The 18,441-nt window shown below is 34.3% G+C and overlaps 3 protein-coding genes and 4 non-coding genes across 7 annotated transcripts; 5 read left to right on the top strand and 2 right to left on the bottom strand.

Annotated features, from left to right (window-relative positions):
• Nucleotides 1-793: 793 nt before the first annotated feature.
• On the top strand, nt 794-865 carry Trnat-cgu (transfer RNA threonine (anticodon CGU)). Its single transcript has one exon. It is a non-coding gene; the product is annotated as a tRNA-Thr (tRNA).
• A 351-nt stretch (nt 866-1,216) lies between these two features.
• Nucleotides 1,217-1,288, top strand: Trnat-ugu (transfer RNA threonine (anticodon UGU)). Its single transcript has one exon. It is a non-coding gene; the product is annotated as a tRNA-Thr (tRNA).
• Nucleotides 1,289-1,744: 456 nt separating this feature from the next.
• Nucleotides 1,745-2,743, top strand: LOC105218700 (uncharacterized). The gene is made up of 4 exons (XM_029044497.2): nt 1,745-2,026; nt 2,106-2,252; nt 2,316-2,489; nt 2,557-2,743. The coding sequence occupies exons 1-4, from the start codon at nt 1,958-1,960 to the stop codon at nt 2,704-2,706; spliced, it is 540 nt and encodes a 179-aa protein (XP_028900330.1). The 5' UTR covers nt 1,745-1,957; the 3' UTR covers nt 2,707-2,743.
• Nucleotides 2,744-5,263: 2,520 nt separating this feature from the next.
• On the top strand, nt 5,264-5,335 carry Trnat-ugu (transfer RNA threonine (anticodon UGU)). The gene has a single exon. It is a non-coding gene; the product is annotated as a tRNA-Thr (tRNA).
• Nucleotides 5,336-5,997: 662 nt separating this feature from the next.
• Nucleotides 5,998-6,069, bottom strand: Trnat-ugu (transfer RNA threonine (anticodon UGU)). Its single transcript has one exon. It is a non-coding gene; the product is annotated as a tRNA-Thr (tRNA).
• A 1,688-nt stretch (nt 6,070-7,757) lies between these two features.
• Nucleotides 7,758-10,925, top strand: LOC105218694 (SET and MYND domain-containing protein 4). The gene is made up of 7 exons (XM_011194432.3): nt 7,758-8,222; nt 8,295-8,490; nt 8,553-8,897; nt 8,977-9,219; nt 9,582-9,917; nt 9,980-10,319; nt 10,397-10,925. The coding sequence occupies exons 1-7, from the start codon at nt 7,904-7,906 to the stop codon at nt 10,589-10,591; spliced, it is 1,974 nt and encodes a 657-aa protein (XP_011192734.2). The 5' UTR covers nt 7,758-7,903; the 3' UTR covers nt 10,592-10,925.
• Nucleotides 10,705-15,800, bottom strand: LOC105218693 (integumentary mucin C.1-like). Its single transcript, XM_011194431.3, has 3 exons — nt 15,640-15,800; nt 14,946-15,564; nt 10,705-11,195 (listed from the first exon to the last, which is right to left on the bottom strand). The coding sequence occupies exons 1-3, from the start codon at nt 15,640-15,642 to the stop codon at nt 11,047-11,049; spliced, it is 771 nt and encodes a 256-aa protein (XP_011192733.2). The 5' UTR covers nt 15,643-15,800; the 3' UTR covers nt 10,705-11,046.
• Nucleotides 15,801-18,441: the final 2,641 nt, after the last annotated feature.

Genomic DNA, 18,441 nt, shown 5'->3' with positions numbered 1-18,441 from the left:
ATCGGAACTATTTATATATGCGTAACAACTTTTGATTCCAAAGACGATAACTGAATTTAGTGTATGAACTACGTTAACCCTGTTTAATGTATAATACTTAAATTGGAACTAGTCTTCGACGTCAACTAATATTAGGTCAATAAATGTGGAGTGTTTACTCTCTTTTCATGCAGAGATAGATATGGTGTGATATACAGACGGCGTATGATTGCTAAATTGCTGTAGATTCCAGAACGCAATTGTTATAAGATTATTTTAGCCCCTCTGACCAACTCATGCACTTCATCTGCTATGGTGGTGGGTTGACTTTCGGAGATTCAGTTGGACATCTCTTGAAAATGTTACTAGGAAAGAGTGAATGACATTATGTATGTTCTTAGAACATCTATTTATGTTCCGTAAGATGTCTCATGTCATAAGAGTATTTAATAATATACCTCTTAAATTTTCATAATTTCGGTTCTGCTAAATAAATTGTTATAAGTCGTTGCTAAAAGTAACCTATAGCTAATTAGATCTTGCGGATGAGTACCTATTACTGAGTATAAATCGCTGATAAGCCAATACTCGTCTGTACTCCTTTCATGCGCCCTTTTTGTTGTGTTCGTTTTCAATCATATAATGAATTTTAGTATTCTACTTCTTGGATTAATTATCAACATACAATATGGTACAAAATATCACTATAATTACTGACTTATTTGACTATAACACTAAAGAATGAAAGTTTAAGTAACCATCTTATCTTGAAAAATTTGAAATGCATGAAAATTGTTGGAAGTGTATTTTAAGAGCCTCTTTAGCTCAGTGGTAGAGCACTGGTCTCGTAAACCAGGGGTCGTGAGTTCAAACCTCACAGGAGGCATCTCAGTTGTGTTGGACGTTTTTTAATTAGTCAACTTTAGAGCTACAAACTTTTAAGATCTTCCTAGAGTATAGTAACAGAGATGCAGTTTAGTGCAAGCTTAGTTCAAATAGATCTTTAATGATTGGTTTCCCAACTGCCTAGGTACACTTTAAATAATGCTTAATTAGACATGATCAAGGAGAGATTTCAAATATCAATTGTCAAGCATTTCTCTTTCTTTTTTCTCCGTTTTATCTTAGTTAGATAACTATTGAATTCAGCATCTTCGATTTTATTTTAATTAATTCATTAAAGTTTGCAATTTGATATTAAAGCATAATTAATTATTAATTTGATATTTATTTATGTGCCTCTTTAGCTCAGTGGCAGAGCACTGGTCTTGTAAACCAGGGGTCGTGAGTTCAATCCTCACAGGAGGCATCACAAATGTACCTGGACCTTAAAGGTCTATTTTAAAATTCGTCAATTATCATAATCCTTTGATATGTTGTTACAGGACTCATATTACGGAGTACGAATACTTACTGACCTACGAGTACTTAATATGAATACTATCAACAACATGACGGTATGACGGTACTAATAAACTAATTCTACCTTAGAAATTTGGTCCATCGTTTATAAATATGTAACTGTCTTTGATTTGTTAAACATTGGAGAGTGCCGAATCGACGAATCGAACAAATTGTACCAGATTTTCAAACAAATTTGTAGTAGTGTAATATAACTTTTTTTATCGCTTTTCTATGTATATTTTTTGTCATGAGAGCATGGCGCAAATATAGCGAGTAGAGAAATGGAGAATCGAAGAGCAAGTATAAGCTAAATATTAGGTCGTTTAATTACGAATATGTTACTATGCAATTATCAGGCGAAATAAGTATGTAAGATGTACTGGCATTTTCGGTGTTTTTGAAAATAATTACATTTTAAATGGTCGATTTTAATATTTAATTCGGCATTTATAAATATCCAATTCTATTCACATATACCTAAATACTCGTATTTATAGACATTGTACCCATATAACAGTAATTTAAAACTCATTTGAATCGCATCGTTCAATCATTTCGGTCCAATGTACACAAAATGTTGATATTTTCGAAGACAAGTTGCTTGCTTTTTCTTGTTGCAATACTGTTTGGGTGCGCAGAAAGTGTAAGTTTCTTCCAACTTTAGCGGAGCTCAGCTCAGTACTCAGCTTTAATAAGTGTCTTTTGCTTACTTGCGTGCATAGAAATTCAAAATTACAAATGTGAAATGTCTTTCGCCGAACGAATCGTTTGCCAAATTTCATACGTGTCGTCTGAAAGCTGTAAGACGCAACATCAATGAGTTATCGATTTACGTGAAATTGCTGCAATTGCCTATCGATAATGTGAAGGTGTGTGTTAGCAAGTGTGATTAAAAAAATTATATATATTAATTAATTCAATACTCTCTCAAGATCTTCTTACAACTGAAGAAGCGCAATGACTATCGCAGTCGTCCGATTTACGAATATCATATTGATGCTTGCGCCTTCTTTCGCAACAAGCGTCGCAATCCGTTAGCTGAATTATTCTACAATTTTTTGGGTCTTAAAAGTCACAGTAATGCAAATCACAGTTGTCCTTACGATGTATGATTTGGAAATAAACTGGTAAATTTTATTCAAAAACTTAAAATTTCGATTATTATTCTTCCAGCACGATCTTATCTTAGATCGTTATTATATCGATGACAAATTCACCGCTTTTGTACCATTGTCTCTCGGATTCTATGAAGTACATACACGTTGGGAAACTGATGGAGTTACGAGAGCTGATGTGGATGTTGTGATTGAGGCCTATGACTAAAAATTATTCAAATTGTCAAATATATTTTTTTTTGTTTTCAGGATTATTAAAAAGTATTCAATAAAATAGGCGGAGGATTGAATTTATTATCGAGTTTCTGTACTTATAGAGCCTTTGAAATTTTCGTTCAAAATTGGTTGTTACAAAAGCTTTCTTTAGCTAACTACAAGTGTTCTTTGGAGTTATAGAGTCTGTAATTCTGGATCTCCGTATCCCATTATCTCACACAAATAATTTAGAATCTGGTGATATTTTACGAACTAGCATTACCGTTAATGGTGAGACGCACAGACAATAATTCTTGCTCAACAATCGACGCGTTATTGGAAATGGCTTTCATCATTTATCACCCTATAAACTGATACATATATTAATTATCGTTTTATTATGTTGAATAACTTTTTAATTCAAATATTTTTAGTCTCAGTATGGGAAAAAATTTTGTAGCTCTAATTTATTGTAATATTTCAGTTTCTACCTCAATCGGGTCCACGTAAGCGGCAGGACCCGGGTTTGAATCCAGTGAAGATCTATCAACTTGACAGCATTTCTCAAAATTTATTACTTTTGAATTATATTGTATCGTTACAACAGCAACAAAAATACTAAAGTTGTTGATATTCTAAGTAGAGATAGCCTGAGAGCTAATTTTACTTAAGCTTTGTGGTGCCGTGGTCAAACTTTTGAGAAACCCCGTACTAAATTGAAATTGTGTATCTCAATTGTCGTAAAACTAAATATCAGAATGAATTTAATTGCCAACAAGTAAGGAAAGGCTAAGTTCGGGTGCAACCGAACATTTTATACTCTCGCAATTTATTGAACAAATTTTAATAAGATAACACCCAAATTTACCTATAAATTCGGCACAAAGTTTAATAGAATAACGAAAATCGTCCTATATAGTGTATGAGGGCTGAGGTAATTCCTGAACCGATTTCATTCATTTTCACCAGCTAGGTACACTATATCCAAAACTATACACGCACTTAATTTCGCAAAGATATAGTATCTCATATATTAACCAATACATATATGAAGATTAAAGCCCACCGTATTTTTGAAAAACCTATAATTAGGTACATGGGAGCTAGGAGATGTTATTATCCGATTTTAATAATTTTTGGAACAGAGACACACTATTAGAAGAAAACAATTTCCTCTGAATTACATTAAATTATCTAAGAGATTTACCAATATTTTCGGTTAAAATTTACCCTTAGGCGCTGAGTTCAATATGTCCGATATCTGGGGACTTGAAAAGTTATAGTCCGTTTTCGACAATTTTTTCACAAGTGAAGCCAGAGATGATATGTACTATTTGTGTAAAGTTTTATTCCGCTATCTTCATTGGTTCCTTATGTATACATTATAAAGGGAAGGAATCAGATGGAATTCACAATTGAGTTATATGGGAAGTTGTCGTGGTTATGAACCGATTTTCACATGTGTCATCAGGGTGTCAAGAAAGTATTATATACCGAATTTCATTGAAATCGGTCGAGTAGTTCCTGAGATATGGGTTTTGACCCATAAGTGGGAGATGCCACGCCCATTTTTCATTTTGTAAAAAAAATCTGAGTGCAGCTTCCTTCTGCTATTTCTTATGTAAAATTTAGTGTTTCTGACGTTTCTCGTTAGTGAGTTAACCCACTTTTAGTCATTTTTAACCTAACTTTTGTATGGGAGGTGGGCGTGGTTATTATCCGATTTCTTTAATTTTTGGACTGTATAAGGAAACGGCTGAAAGACACGACTGCAGAAAGTTTGGTTTATATAGCTTTATTGGTTTGCGAGTTATATACAAAAAACATATTTGAGGGCTGGGTCACGCCCACTTTTCCAAAAAAATTACATCCAAATGTGCCCCTCCCTAATACGATCCTATGCTTCAAATTTTATTTTCATAACTTTATTTATGGCTTAGTTATGACACTTTATAAGTTTTTGGTTTTCGCCATTTTGTGGGCGTGGCAATGGTCCGATCTTGCCCATTTTCGAAAGCAACCTCCTCAGGGTGCCAAGGAATACGTGTTCGAAGTTTCGTTAAGATATCTCAATTTTTACTCAAGTTATCCGTTGCACGGACAGACGGACGGACGGACGGACGGACAGACAGACATTCGGATTTTGAGTCGTCTCGTCACCTTGATCATTTTGATATATATAACCCTATATCTAACTCGTTTAGTTTTATGACTTACAAACAACCGTTAGGTGAACAAAACTATAATACTCTCTTTAGCAACTTTTGTTGCGAGAGTATAAAAAGTAATTATTTTTTGATACCTAATCTCTCATGAGAAATAGTTATACTTGGAACTACACGTCTTACTTCTCCTCACTTTTCTTCAACACTGCTATTTATGCTTACATAAGGTACATACATATATTTCTGACATTATCAGTACAAAAAATGTTTTTTCATTAACATAATTAATTTTGACGAATAGTTTTTTAGTTTTTTCGTTTATTTGCTAAATTTATATGCCAAGCTTCACTTTTATTTGCTAAAATTTCATAATATTGAGAAAAAATATTTTGTGAAAATATGTGAGCCTCTTTAGCTCAGTGGCAGAGCACTGGTCTTGTAAACCAGGGGTCGTGAGTTCAATCCTCACAGGAGGCATGGTGATTAAAGCCTTTACTTTTTTATTTTCATAACAGAAAATATTGACATTCAAGAATTTTAAGATTATTTATTTACTTTTCATTATGATTCTTATCTGTCCAGTAACGCCAAACCCTTTGCAAAATAATAGTCTCATTAACGAGATTTGCAATTTATTATTCGAAAGTCAAAATGCGCATAATTAATCTAAATGTTTGCAACCCCTCGCAGTTATATTCTTAATTTGGTTGTAATGCAGAAGGGTTGTTAAGAGCTCGGTACACAATACTATAAAAAGGGGTTTGTGCAAAAATCGCGAAAAAATATTAAAATGCGTGCGCAATAATAATCATAAATCAAAGTGGCAGTAGCAAACAGACATATGTACATACATACATATACTATATATGCGTATAAAGGGTGAACATATATTTTGAAATAGACTATGTTCTGGTTAAAAAAATTTGCTGAAAAATTTCTAAATTTTAACTTATAAATATTAGAATTAGAATTTCAGTAGAACAGTTAATAGTTGTGTATTATATTTTTTACCTTTTTTTCTTTAAGTACAACGAACCTTCTCAACTCTTTATCGGTCATTTTATTGTGCAAATAAACACTTTAATTTCATAAACTTTAATTATTTGCATAAAATATCCATCAAAAATTATGGGTATATTTGCCTCCTGTGAGGATTGAACTCACGACCCCTGGTTTACAAGACCAGTGCTCTGCCACTGAGCTAAAGAGGCGCTTGGGGCTAGCAGCGCCAAATTAGCAACGCGACATGTGGAGAAGAATATATGCTGTGTGGGCGTGTGTGTGTGTTGGCGCCAAAAGTTTGCGCTTACCGTGGCTTAAAATAGAAATTTCGCAAGAACTGAAAGAAGTTTAATCATTTTGAAAGCCTCTAAGTTGTTGTTATTAGCAGTTGAATGTCAAATATGAGTCACGTTAGTGCCTCAAGTGAGCATCAATATATGCAGAGATATATGTGTATGCGTGTGTGAGTTATAAATCATAAAAGTTCTAAGAGCTTAATATAGTGTCTTCGAATACAGTAATTGTGTGGAGCAAAACTATACATTAAAGTTAAGGACTGGTATGTTAAATATATTTTATCATATTCTATATTCTCTCAAATTATTTCTAATTAATAAATCCTTTTTTATTAAAAATATTAAATAATCCCTTGAACAAAAAAAAAGCCCCTTTGCCCGCAAATGGGTGCGTTTACAACACTTTTAACCGGCCGGACGGCATTTTCGTATACTCCAACCATTCGGTTTTCCGCTAACAGTCGCTTGCGCTAGATGTCGCCAGAGCCAGTAAAATTTACATAAATTCTACAACAGAGTGCGCTGTTGTTATTATTTTACATTAAGTTGATGGGATCGTTCAAATTTTGTATTCGTAATTATAACCTCACATTTATTTCTGATAAACGTGATCTATCTTACTGTTCCGACATGGTCATCTTCAATATTAATTTGCCTTGAATACCGAAGAATGTTATTTCAAAATCGCATCAAGTTATATACATATGTTCTCTAGATTAGGTGGCAAGTCTCGGTTCCAATTTATACTAAGATAATTTTTTTTTGGTAATGAAACCCATTTTTTTTTAAGAAAAAGCCTACATGGATATAAGACTGTCACCCTTGTCTCAACTTTAGTATGGTCGCTAGCTCAAGAAACCTTTATCAAATACATATGTATGTATATATACTTAAATTCAGCAGACGGTACCTCGTCATTGGTTTATTCATCAGTTCTTACATTTCCATGAAAATACATACACGTTTTTTGGGTATGGGCCAGTAGACTCCAAAATTCCAAAATTATTGTTATTATTATTGTTAAAGCGATCTAGACTAATGAATTGTTAAAAATCTGAAATCATATCTTACAGACCTTCTCTTAAGGCTTTTAAGAACCATTCTATATCTTCAATATCGCTGTTGCTTGTATAGAAATTGACTCTTTGGGTTTGGCTAAATATTAGACCTAACTATTTTCCCATGTGTGACATTTGTTTTGAATTTATAGAGTACACAATTGTCCGGAAACAATTTTTTTTAGATTTTGATTTAGTTGGGATTTGAACAGAAAACCAAGGCATTCAAAACTCCACGAAAGTTTTGTCCATTTCGACTAGTTTCGAGGAAAAAAAACTAAAGATACACATGTAATTTTTCGAATTTTCTCCCCACAACTTTATTCTTCCTATTATGACCCCACCTCATCTTCTTTCCATGGCTATTTTTGTTTGTAAACAAAACAATTTTTACTATTCTTTTTGAGCTAAGCTAGAGAAATAGCGAAGAGCTTTCTCTGAGCATAATCATCTTACTCTGCTGTTCGAAAAAATACTCTTAAGAATTCTAAAAATATATTTGGACTACAGATACTGAAACACCACGTTATGGGCAGATTTTCCACATTGTCAGTTTGGCTGCAGTTTTGTGAAAGAAAAGTTCTACAATTTATATTGTAGAGACTAAAAATAGTTGCCATAAATATATTTATATATAAATTGTTAAGAATTTTATCAGAAAGTAGTAATCAGTAGATACTTTAGTCACAATGTCTTTGGTTGAGAAAACCGGCTTCTTCCCCGACTACTATCTTAACCTGAAAAACTCGCAATCGGACGTTTTCGATGTGCAGATTGGTAAGATAGCTGCATGTCGCAACGATTACGAGCGGCTGACATTTGTCGAACAATTTCCCGGTGTACGTGAGAATGACGGACAACTGCAGGTGAAACGGGAGTTTGCTGGAAAAAATGCCGACACTGCAGCGCAACTCAAGGAGAAGGGCAATCAGGCATTCAAGGCTAAAAATTGGTTTGAGGCGATGCTTTTCTATACAAAAAGTTATATGGCATTGCCAGAGCATAAAGGTGAGTGTTTCTTTAGAACTTTGAATGACTCTATAATTGAAATCTTATTTACCTTTGTATCTCCGTTTTCAGTAAGTGACCGCGCCATCATCTTGGCTAATCGCTCTGCCACCCTCTTTCATATGGAGAAATTCGATGAGGCACTCATTGATGTTAAGCGCTCAATCGATCTGGGTTATCCAAAGGATCTCATCTACAAGCTATATGAACGCCAAGCGCGTTGTTATATGGTAAAGAAAGACTACCCCAATACCATAGCTTGCTTCAAGTGAGATGCCTTTATTTAACAAAAAAACTGTTATCAAATATTGATGCGCTCTTTAATTGTAGAAAATGCATCACCGCCTTGGATGATGCAAAAGTGCCTTCGGATAGGCGCAGCAAGCTGAGTCTGGATGCCATGACGATGATTAAAATGTTGGAAAGAGATCCTCAAACTGCCAAACAGGCGGCTAGACAACAGAAGTTCGGTGAGGCTAAATTGACAATGGCAATACCCGATGAGAAGGAGTTTCTCAGTGATAATGTACGCTTCGATCAGAACCCCTCGGAGGGTCGTTTTGCACGTGCTGCCACCGACATTACTGTGGGTGAGGAGATATTGGTGGAGAAACCATTTGTAGCGGTGTTATTGGAGAAATTCTCGAAAACACATTGCGATAATTGTTTTATTAGGTAATTTTTATTTTATTTAGATAATATTAAAAAACTTTTGGGTAATTCTAAACATACCTTTTATAACACTTCTTTTCAGAACCGCCATACCAGTCGCCTGTCCAAAGTGCGCTGATGTGCTCTACTGCTCCGAAGAGTGTTTAACCAAAGCCAGTTCCACTTATCATAAGTACGAATGCGGTCTCTTGCCTACGATTTGGCGTTCGGGCGCTTCAGTAAATTGTCATATGGCTTTGCGTATTCTTGCCAATAAGCCTTTGGAGTATTTCTTAAAAATTAAAGATGATATTGAAAAGGATTTACCTCTTGATGAAATAATTAAGTAAGTACTCACAAGATCTTATTATATACATATACTCTATGATTACTTTAGCGAAAATATAAATATTAGAATAAAGCCATAATCGTTTTATATAAAATCTCTCAATCCTTTGTCGACATATATATGTCGAGATTGCTTGTAGCCTTGGCCTAAAAAACTATGATTTAACATTCAATTGTAATAGAGAGTTCGGTAACTGACACAGCAATCCCTTAGCCCTGTTCATTCCACTATTTGAACCCGTTCCCGAAAATTTTAATAAAAAATTATACCAGTTAATTGATTTATACCAGTTGTTTGATCGATTCGCCACTCCAAAAGGTCTAATCTCTTATTAATTCTAATTATTTTTTGTACCACAGGCTACCCCACGAAGACTACAGACGTGTCTCACATCTGGAACGTCATGAAAAATCGCGACCAGCCTCTAATATCTTCCAGCACACGTTAATGGCACGCTTTCTAACCAAGTGTCTCGCCGAAGCTGGTTACTTTGGTGAAACACCTAAAGCTGAAGATTTGAACATCATCGGCGGCATAATGTTGCGCAATCTACAATTCATACAATTCAATACGCACGAAGTGGCCGAATTACATGCGAAGAAGAGCGATGGCAACGAGAAGACGGTATTCATTGGTGGTGGACTCTATCCGACTTTGGCGCTCTTCAATCACTCCTGCGATCCGGGTGTGGTTAGGTGGGTATTATATACCGTTATTTTATGTATATAAAATACTTTATTTTATTTTTGCACCCTAGATACTACCGCGGCACAACCATACATGTGAACACCATACGTCCCATTGAGGCGGGGCTGCAAATTGCTGAGAATTATGGTCCAATTTATACGCAGGAAGGACGTGAGCAGCGTCAGGCACAACTCAAAGAACTTTACTGGTTCGATTGCACTTGCGATCCGTGTTTGGAAAATTGGCCCACCTTCGAACAGATGCCAACCGACCTCATACGTTTCCGTTGTGACGGCCCCAAGCCGTGTGGCGCTATTATTGAGGTGCCGGCAACGTGCAATGATTTCATGATTAAATGCGTGACTTGCGGCGAGTGCACAAACATTTTGAAGGGCCTCAAAGTGATGCAGGTGCGCGTGCATAAATGTTTAACGATTTCATTGAGGGCTTTTGTTTCACTTTTTATTAAATTTATTTTAATTTTTAGGATACCGAATTGATGACACGCACCGCCAAGCGTCTCTACGAAGCTGGCGATTACTCAAAGTCACTGAATAAATTCATTGATTTACTAAAGATCATGTACGAGGTGTTGGCACCGCCCTTCCCCGATTTTTGCCAATGTCAACAGCATGCAAAGGATTGCTTCCTGCACTTGGGTAATTTCTATAATCTCAATTAAAGCGTAGTTATTGTAATGCCGTAGCTAATTGTTTGTTGTCTGTGACGCTGTAATTAGTAATGAAATTCGAGTTGGTTGCACTGCAACAATTTGCGATTGTGTAATCGTTGACATTCAATATTTATTAAAGTTTTATTTTCAGCTATAATTCATATACAATTTTATTTATGTATATACAACAACTGATATACTGACGAGCAAATACAGGCATGCATAATATTAAATAATGAAAAATAACAAAAATATTGCACAATATTGCATATAAAATTGTAAAAACCCATATAAAATAATTTAAAAAAAATGTATATACACAAAAGCTACAAACATGCCCGATACTTAAATAGGTGCCACGTGCTTACAATTCGCACACAATTTCCACTGTGCATCACTACAGTCTCACCACCACAATTGCAGGCGCATAAATATTTTGTATGTGGTCCATGCAGCTCCACTCATCAATAGTACAACCAATAATTGCTGTATGTATTCGTGTTTTTATTGAACTTTTGTTGTTGCGTTTGCTGGCAGTAATAGCGGTTGACTTCAGTGCAACCGGCGTAAAAGCAGCAGCGATAGCAATGTTCATGCGTTACATATTGCCAATCTGTTGGGTGAGAGAAGTAAAGTGTATATAATATTATTATTTCAAAATTCATTTGTACTAAACTGTATTAACCCATTGCCAGGGTTAACAATTGATTTAATGATCCCGTTTGTTGTATTGCAAGTAATATGAGTTGTAAAATGATTGAAGCACGATATGTCATAGCATAGTTCAAAAATCGTCTGTAATGTTAATCGTAAAAGCGCTAATGCGTGTTTAATTAGAACTAATTGAGCGAATGTAATATGCTATTGAGTATAGAAATGTACATGTGACAGTTCTCCAGTCATTTTACTTTAATTCGTGGGTACCTTGCTTATGCTACATACATCTGATAGGGTCTCAGAGCGTTTTGAGCATAGAAAGGAGACAAATTGAAATTAAAATATTAAAGCAAGAATATGAAGGAATATTTAAGGATATACATATCCTAATATTATTGCTGTAATCTTTTAATTAACCTTTGCATTTACTCTATATTTAAAATTCTCTCTCTCTGTTGGTTCCCATAAAAATTTATATTTTACACAATTTTGGTTCATAAGAAGTATTATAATGCTTTAGAATCCCCTGTGAAGTACTTTATCTTCCATCCACACATTATATCAAGTGATAAGCAATATGAGTTCACAAACATTGAGTTCAGTATAAGTGATAGTATTTCAGTAGACAATTAAATGCATAATAAATTATGTATGTACATATGTTGCTGTTATTAATTGTAAAAATATTAATTATTATGATTTCCAGTGATATTCTCTGAATTCGTAGAATTGTTTTTTACTGATCTTAATTTATATGGAAGTAGTTTTTGTTACTTATTGTCCTATATACAAAAAAAAAAACGTATACACAGCCACAAAAAAAAAATGACCTGGGGGTCTTACTATGTGGACAATATGTTTTTGTGGTAACTGAATCAGAATCAGAGGTCTATTTTATCCCATCAGATCAGGTGTCGGTTTTTTTAAATTGAAAATGACGGATCCAATATGGCGGACGCTATTTTGAAAAATTCAGCGTATTCGCTTGAAACTCGTTACTCGTGGGTTCTTGGGGTGGCGGATTACGTATTGGACCTTACTTTTTAAAAAGTAGCCGTATTGAATCCGCGATTTTGAATTTTGAAAAACTGACACTGGATACGTTCGGGGTCCCGAAAACCCCCAAGAAGCGAATTTCTACCGAATTCAATGAAGTTTAAAACCGTTGTCCGCCATATCTGTTTTCTGGGGTTATATCAAAACAATGATCCGATGGGGTTAAAAGGACTTCGTATTCGGATTCAGGGACACCAAAAACATAAGACCCACATAGTAGGGCCTACAGAAAAATTTTTTTTTGGTGTGGCTGTTTTATTTATTTAGGAAATAAATATTTTTAACACCTAACTAATCTAACATCAATTCCGTTCCGGGATATATGTTTGTTAATATGTCGTTCTTGAGCATTATAATTACTTCCTTTGAATTATGTAAAGATATATATAAATATGGGCTTCGAGCAGAAAGCGCTTTAAAGTTTATATTATGCAAATTTTCAATTATTAGTGAATCAAGCACAACGATTTTTATACTCTCGCAACAAAGTTGCTACGAGAGTATTATAGTTTTGTCCACATAACGGTTGTTTGTAAGTCCTAAAACTAAACGAGTTAGATATAGGGTTATATATATCAAAATGATCAGGGTGACGAGTGAAGTTCAAATCCGGATGTCTGTCTGTCCGTCCGTCCGTGCAAGCTGTAACTTGAGTACAAATGAGATATTTTGATGAAAGTTTGGAAGACGTATTTCTTGGCACCATGAGAAGGTTAAGAAGATGGGCGTAATCGGACCACTGCCACGCCCACAAAATGGCAATAACCGAAAACATAAAAAAAGCTATAACTCAGCCATAAGTTAAGCTATTGGAGTAAAATTCGGTATGAAGGATTGCACTATGAAGGGGCATATGTGGATGTAATTTGTTTGGAGAAGTGGCATCGGCCTTTCAAAAATCGAAATTGGTCCATAAGTTTTCAAGACCCTATATATCGAATATGAGGACCTCAGTACTTCTAACAAATTTTTTACCGATATTATAGTTAAGTCTCTCAGATATTTTGAAGAAATTTTGAGGGAATATGTTTCTTCTAATAATATATCTCCGTGCCAACAATGAGTGAAATCGGGTCATAACTTCATTTATCTCCCATATACTTAATATTAGGGTTTTCAAACTTGACTTTATACCATATATATGCCGAATATATGAGTCAAATTGTTTGTTATATTAATAAATTTAAATAAATAAATTGCGAGAGTATAAAATTAAATAATATCAAGCGTTGTTGCTTCAATGAAAAGTATATTGAAAGAAGAAAAAATTCCAAGCTCTACTATAACTTCAAATCTTAGATTTCCTGATCAGCTATATTATAAAAAAAATTGTCGAAAATGTGCACGAATTTTGTTCTGCTATTTAGTATGTATCGTTAGTTTAGGCAGGATAACGATCCATTTCCAATTATTACTTTATGCATAATGATTTTAATTTTCTGTCATTTAGACTTTATCTTTCCAAATCATGATATTTAATAGCGTTCTTTGGATCACTGATTTCTCTTGCTCAAACATTAATAATTGCTCTAAGATTATCCTTAATTTTTTTGGCAGAACTTCTTCTAGTATGAATATTATCCTTCCTAATTTATATAATAAAAAAATATATTCTAAAATATATTCATGTTGTTGCTTCATTTTAATATTGAGACACCTTTGCTTTTACTCTTGGATATGTGGTAGAAAAATTCACATTAGGGTCTGATTAATTTGTTATGGGATATTCTTTAAAAATAATTAAACTATTTTTTAATCAATGGAAATCATGTAATAAGTACGTGTCAAGCTTTGTTGAACTAGTTTCAAGCTACCTACCAACTACTTTGTAATTTCATAAAAATTTCCTCCCATAACGCAAACTACCTTAAGTCGAAGTTCTCCATAAGTCGAACTCTTGAATTGACAATAGAAGTCAAATTTCATACAAATCTCCTTTCATAAATCCATCTTTTCGACCAAGACGTAATACAAAATTTAAAATTTTACTATCGAAACATATTTTAAAAGGGTCCCTCTATATCGTACGGACGAGAACAAAAAATATGTTATTATACTTATGGATTGCATAAATCATATAACAAAGGAATGGGACATAGACGTCAAGAGCCAATAATAGCAAACTGCAACAAACAAAATTACAGAAAACATATTTTAACGTATTTAAATAAAACTTAATGCGAAGTAAATAAATAAAACTGTGGGTAAATATCTATTTTACAGCTTTTTGAAAAATTTTGTTTTAATGAAAATTTCTGTAACTCGAAGTCTCTCTAACTCGACCTTCTTTTGTGGTTTATGGTGATTCATGTTAGAGAAGTTCTATGTACTTATTGTTGTTCAAAATTAAATAAATTTTAATTGGAGTAGTTCTAGTTATTTTCGGACTAGTTAATTTGCAGTAAAAGGTTTGCTACTAACTATTATTCCGTTGGCTACTTCATTGATTCAGGACACTGTTTTTTTGTTGGGTTTACAAAAATCTATCTATCTTAGAAAGCGTTGAGAATCCAAAAACTATCAAAATCGACCATATTTGGATTTTCATACTCATGTGGGTAATAACTCAACGCCGTGAATAATCGCCAAACTCATACAAACTCAAACATATAAAAGAAAATATGCAAATATTGTTGTTGTTGCTACTTACAGCCACACTTCCATTGCCAATGCGGTTGCGTGCGATAATAGCAGCGATTCTGCTGATAAGTCGGTTTCTGCGGTTGAGTGGGTGGCGTATATGGAATCCATGGTTTCACTGGGCGATAAACAGGATAACCGGGTTGTCTGGTGGGGATCTGTGGTGTTAGAGTGTTTGTTGTAGAGGGAATAAATGGCAATGGTCTGGGAGTTGTTGTAGTTGTACTGGTGGTCGTTCTAGTCGTTGTTGTTGGGTAGTCAAAAATCGTTACTTCTGACGTTGGTGTTGGTGTTGGTGAAGGCTCCTCTTTCGGCGTCGTAGTTGCTGCTGTTGTTGTTGGCGTTATGGTCTCCTCTATTAAAGTAATCGTAGTGGTTGGAAGATCCTCTTCCGTTGTTTCAGTGGGCGGCGTAGTATCGATGGGTGTTTCTTTTGTTGTTGTTGTTGCAATTGTTGGTGCCTCTGTGCTGGGCACACTAGTTGTTGTTGTGATGGGTGACAGCAGCTCAGTGGTAGTTTTTAATGTAGTCGTTTGGTATATCTCCGGCTCCAATGGTTCTGGTTCGAAATCTTGTGTCAAGACGAAATTGCAAAGCAAAGCCACACACAATATAAACAATACTCTCGCCTATTTTTTTGGAATAAATCAATGAATTATTTTAACTTTTAATTTAATAATATTTTTCTTTTTGCACTTAATTACCATTTCACTATTTGTAATTTCAAAAACTGTTCGAAATATTTTTGAATTTAAGTTTTTCAATATAAAACACCGCTGTACGCTATTTGTGGCGTCTTCTCGCCAACAGAACTTCTTTCCTACTGGATCGCACGACTGTTGTCATCCAATTGTATTCACGCTGAAATATCGGCTCAAACTCAGCGTCGCCGTGCACTGCCTGGCAGCAGTATTATCGCGCACATGTGAACGACGAAATATGATCGTTTTCAGTCAGTCACACACACACACACACCCACACTCCACATCCCCTTTCAATTTCTACATGCATTTATTCAAACATTGTTGTGTAACCGCCAGCATTTTAGTGCAAATTCCTCCGTATTGAAGTTGATAACTCGCACTCGCGGTTTAATTAATTAAACGCCTTGACATATCAACAATGTATGGTCTTTCGGGCTTAAATCCATCAGCTACTGCACTTAATTAACCACAGTCAACCACATAATTCGCATAAACTACATTTAAACACTTTGGCTTTGGTAAACAATGCCGGCGAAGTTGGCACCTCAGCTTCAGTGGAGCTTCAATCGGTTGGCTGGCAACGCTCTTCACCTAGAAATGCGATAGGCATTTGTGGGCAAACCGATATTGTCGTGTATTGTATGTTACGTTCGGTTGTTCGTTGCAAAATGGATGAGTAATTCCCTCTATTGGATGTCTGTTTATCCGACTAAGCTGTTGTTAATCCAATGTTCATGCCCATACATACATACTTACATAGTTAGCAACATGTGTGGCAAAACAATAAAAATTAAAATAAATAAGCTTTGTTTATTTAAAACTATGTATATATACCTAAGTGCTAATATATTTTTTTTTATTTTCCCATAGCTTACAATTTAGTGTCATTCTGTGTTGGTTTTGCACTTGTGATTAGAAAACACTCATTTAGCACCATATTTTAGAGCTTTTCTACAACTAAGTTTTAGTGTTAAAATTTACTTACATATATATCCATATATATACGAGATTATTAAAAAAGTAATGCGAGTTTTTATGATTTCTCATAAAATATTTATTATTCTCTTTAAACCAATAGGCACTAAATTTTGCAATAGCTGCTCCAAATGTATAGCTTTTTCAGTTGAAGCTCCGTTGATTTCGTTCATTGGATTGAGTTTTGATTTCGCCACCATAACCATTTACTCAAGTTTCTTTAATAGCTAGGCTAATGAAACTCCTTCAAAATTAAATTCGGCAGCTAAGTTCTATTCTTCTCCAATCCCAAACATCAGTTCCATTACTGAACCGTACCAAATGAGACGAACTCTTCAATTGCAGCTAATTTAATCGCCAAGCGGACCCGTTTCTTAAACCTTCAGTGATTATTTTCTTCGCACTAAGACATCCCGTACGAGGTTTGTTATTCATCTTTGCATCTTCTTAGGCTTCTTAGAAGCATTGATGCTTATCTAAACCATCTAATTCCATTTTAATATAAAATACTTAGGAAATTAAGATGTGAAAAACTTCTTTATGTAGAGAGTAGCTGGAGTAGCAGACAACAGTACACAGCACTTAAAATACATCTGTTGTAAGGACTCAATAGTATTTCATCTTCTTAAATTAGATCGGCAGCAAAGCTGCTTTTGTTGCCCATCAGGGTCGTCTGTCGGTTATCTTTACTGAGTCTTACATATATTCATTTACTTGTCTCCTGCCTCTCCGGCTGAAATATGATATTTTTGAAACCATTTTGCATCACTTTGAACCTTCTCCAATCTTCGTAAAATCAAGTTGGAAATAGTTGAAAATAGTAAAGTTGAAACAAATCTATAAAGAAAAGGCTTAACATATGTACAGTTATGTGAAAAATAATAAGGAAAGCGATGAATAAAAAGTACGTATAACAAACAAAGCCAAAACAATATGTTTAAAACTCTAAGTACACGATAAAGACCGCTAAACAGGGCACTATGTAGGCAACCTATTATGTTGTGATACTCGAACAATTTAAGTGGTTTGAGGTCAACAACTTCAATATGGTACAGTGGCCATAGAAATTTTTTGGAATACAGTGATGTACAATGAGATGTAACAATGAAGAGCTTTGGCAACTTTTAAGAATTCATAGAAGGCTTTTCCGTCTGCCAAAACCTAGTTTTTTCCATGCCAAAGCGATAATGATGCAATTAAACAACCAAGCATTTTCAAAAAAACATCTCATACTAATTAGAAACTGGTATTAACATAATTGAAAGAAAACTAGTTCTTTGTTCTTATTAAATATTGTAATTTTTTTAGTAAAAGTAGACGTGTCCTTATTATTTTTCAAATGTCAAAAACGGCATATTAAAAAAAAAAAATTAATATAAAATACAAAGCTTTGCTAAATCTTCGTAAAACTAAAGAAACATTTAATTGGAATATGTTGCCAATAGATTTGCTTCATTATTTGGTTTTGATTCCCTCACATTTCTAGATGGACATAGACTTCATCTAGACTAGGGCACTGTCCTTATTATTTTTCACATATGTAACTGTATATTAGAAATTGTAAGCGTGCTTAGTTTGAAACAATTATCCATTGTAAAATCAAATAAACTGGTAGCACTAGCAATAATATTCTACAAGAAATATCGGAGAAATGTTGCTATTCGAAGGGCTAACAAATATAAGCAAGTGTCTTGAGGGTCTGATTAATATTTTGAACCAATTCCCATATATAATAAATAAAAAAGAAATTTACTAATACACTATCGTAGACTACTGGCGAGATTTCGGTTGAAAAACTCGTAATTTTGTTTTCAACATTTGTCTCTC

This window comes from Zeugodacus cucurbitae, chromosome 6 (assembly GCF_028554725.1).
Source record: "Zeugodacus cucurbitae isolate PBARC_wt_2022May chromosome 6, idZeuCucr1.2, whole genome shotgun sequence".
NCBI lineage: Eukaryota > Metazoa > Arthropoda > Insecta > Diptera > Tephritidae > Zeugodacus > Zeugodacus cucurbitae.
This window is presented reverse-complemented; position numbering and strand designations above follow the sequence as displayed.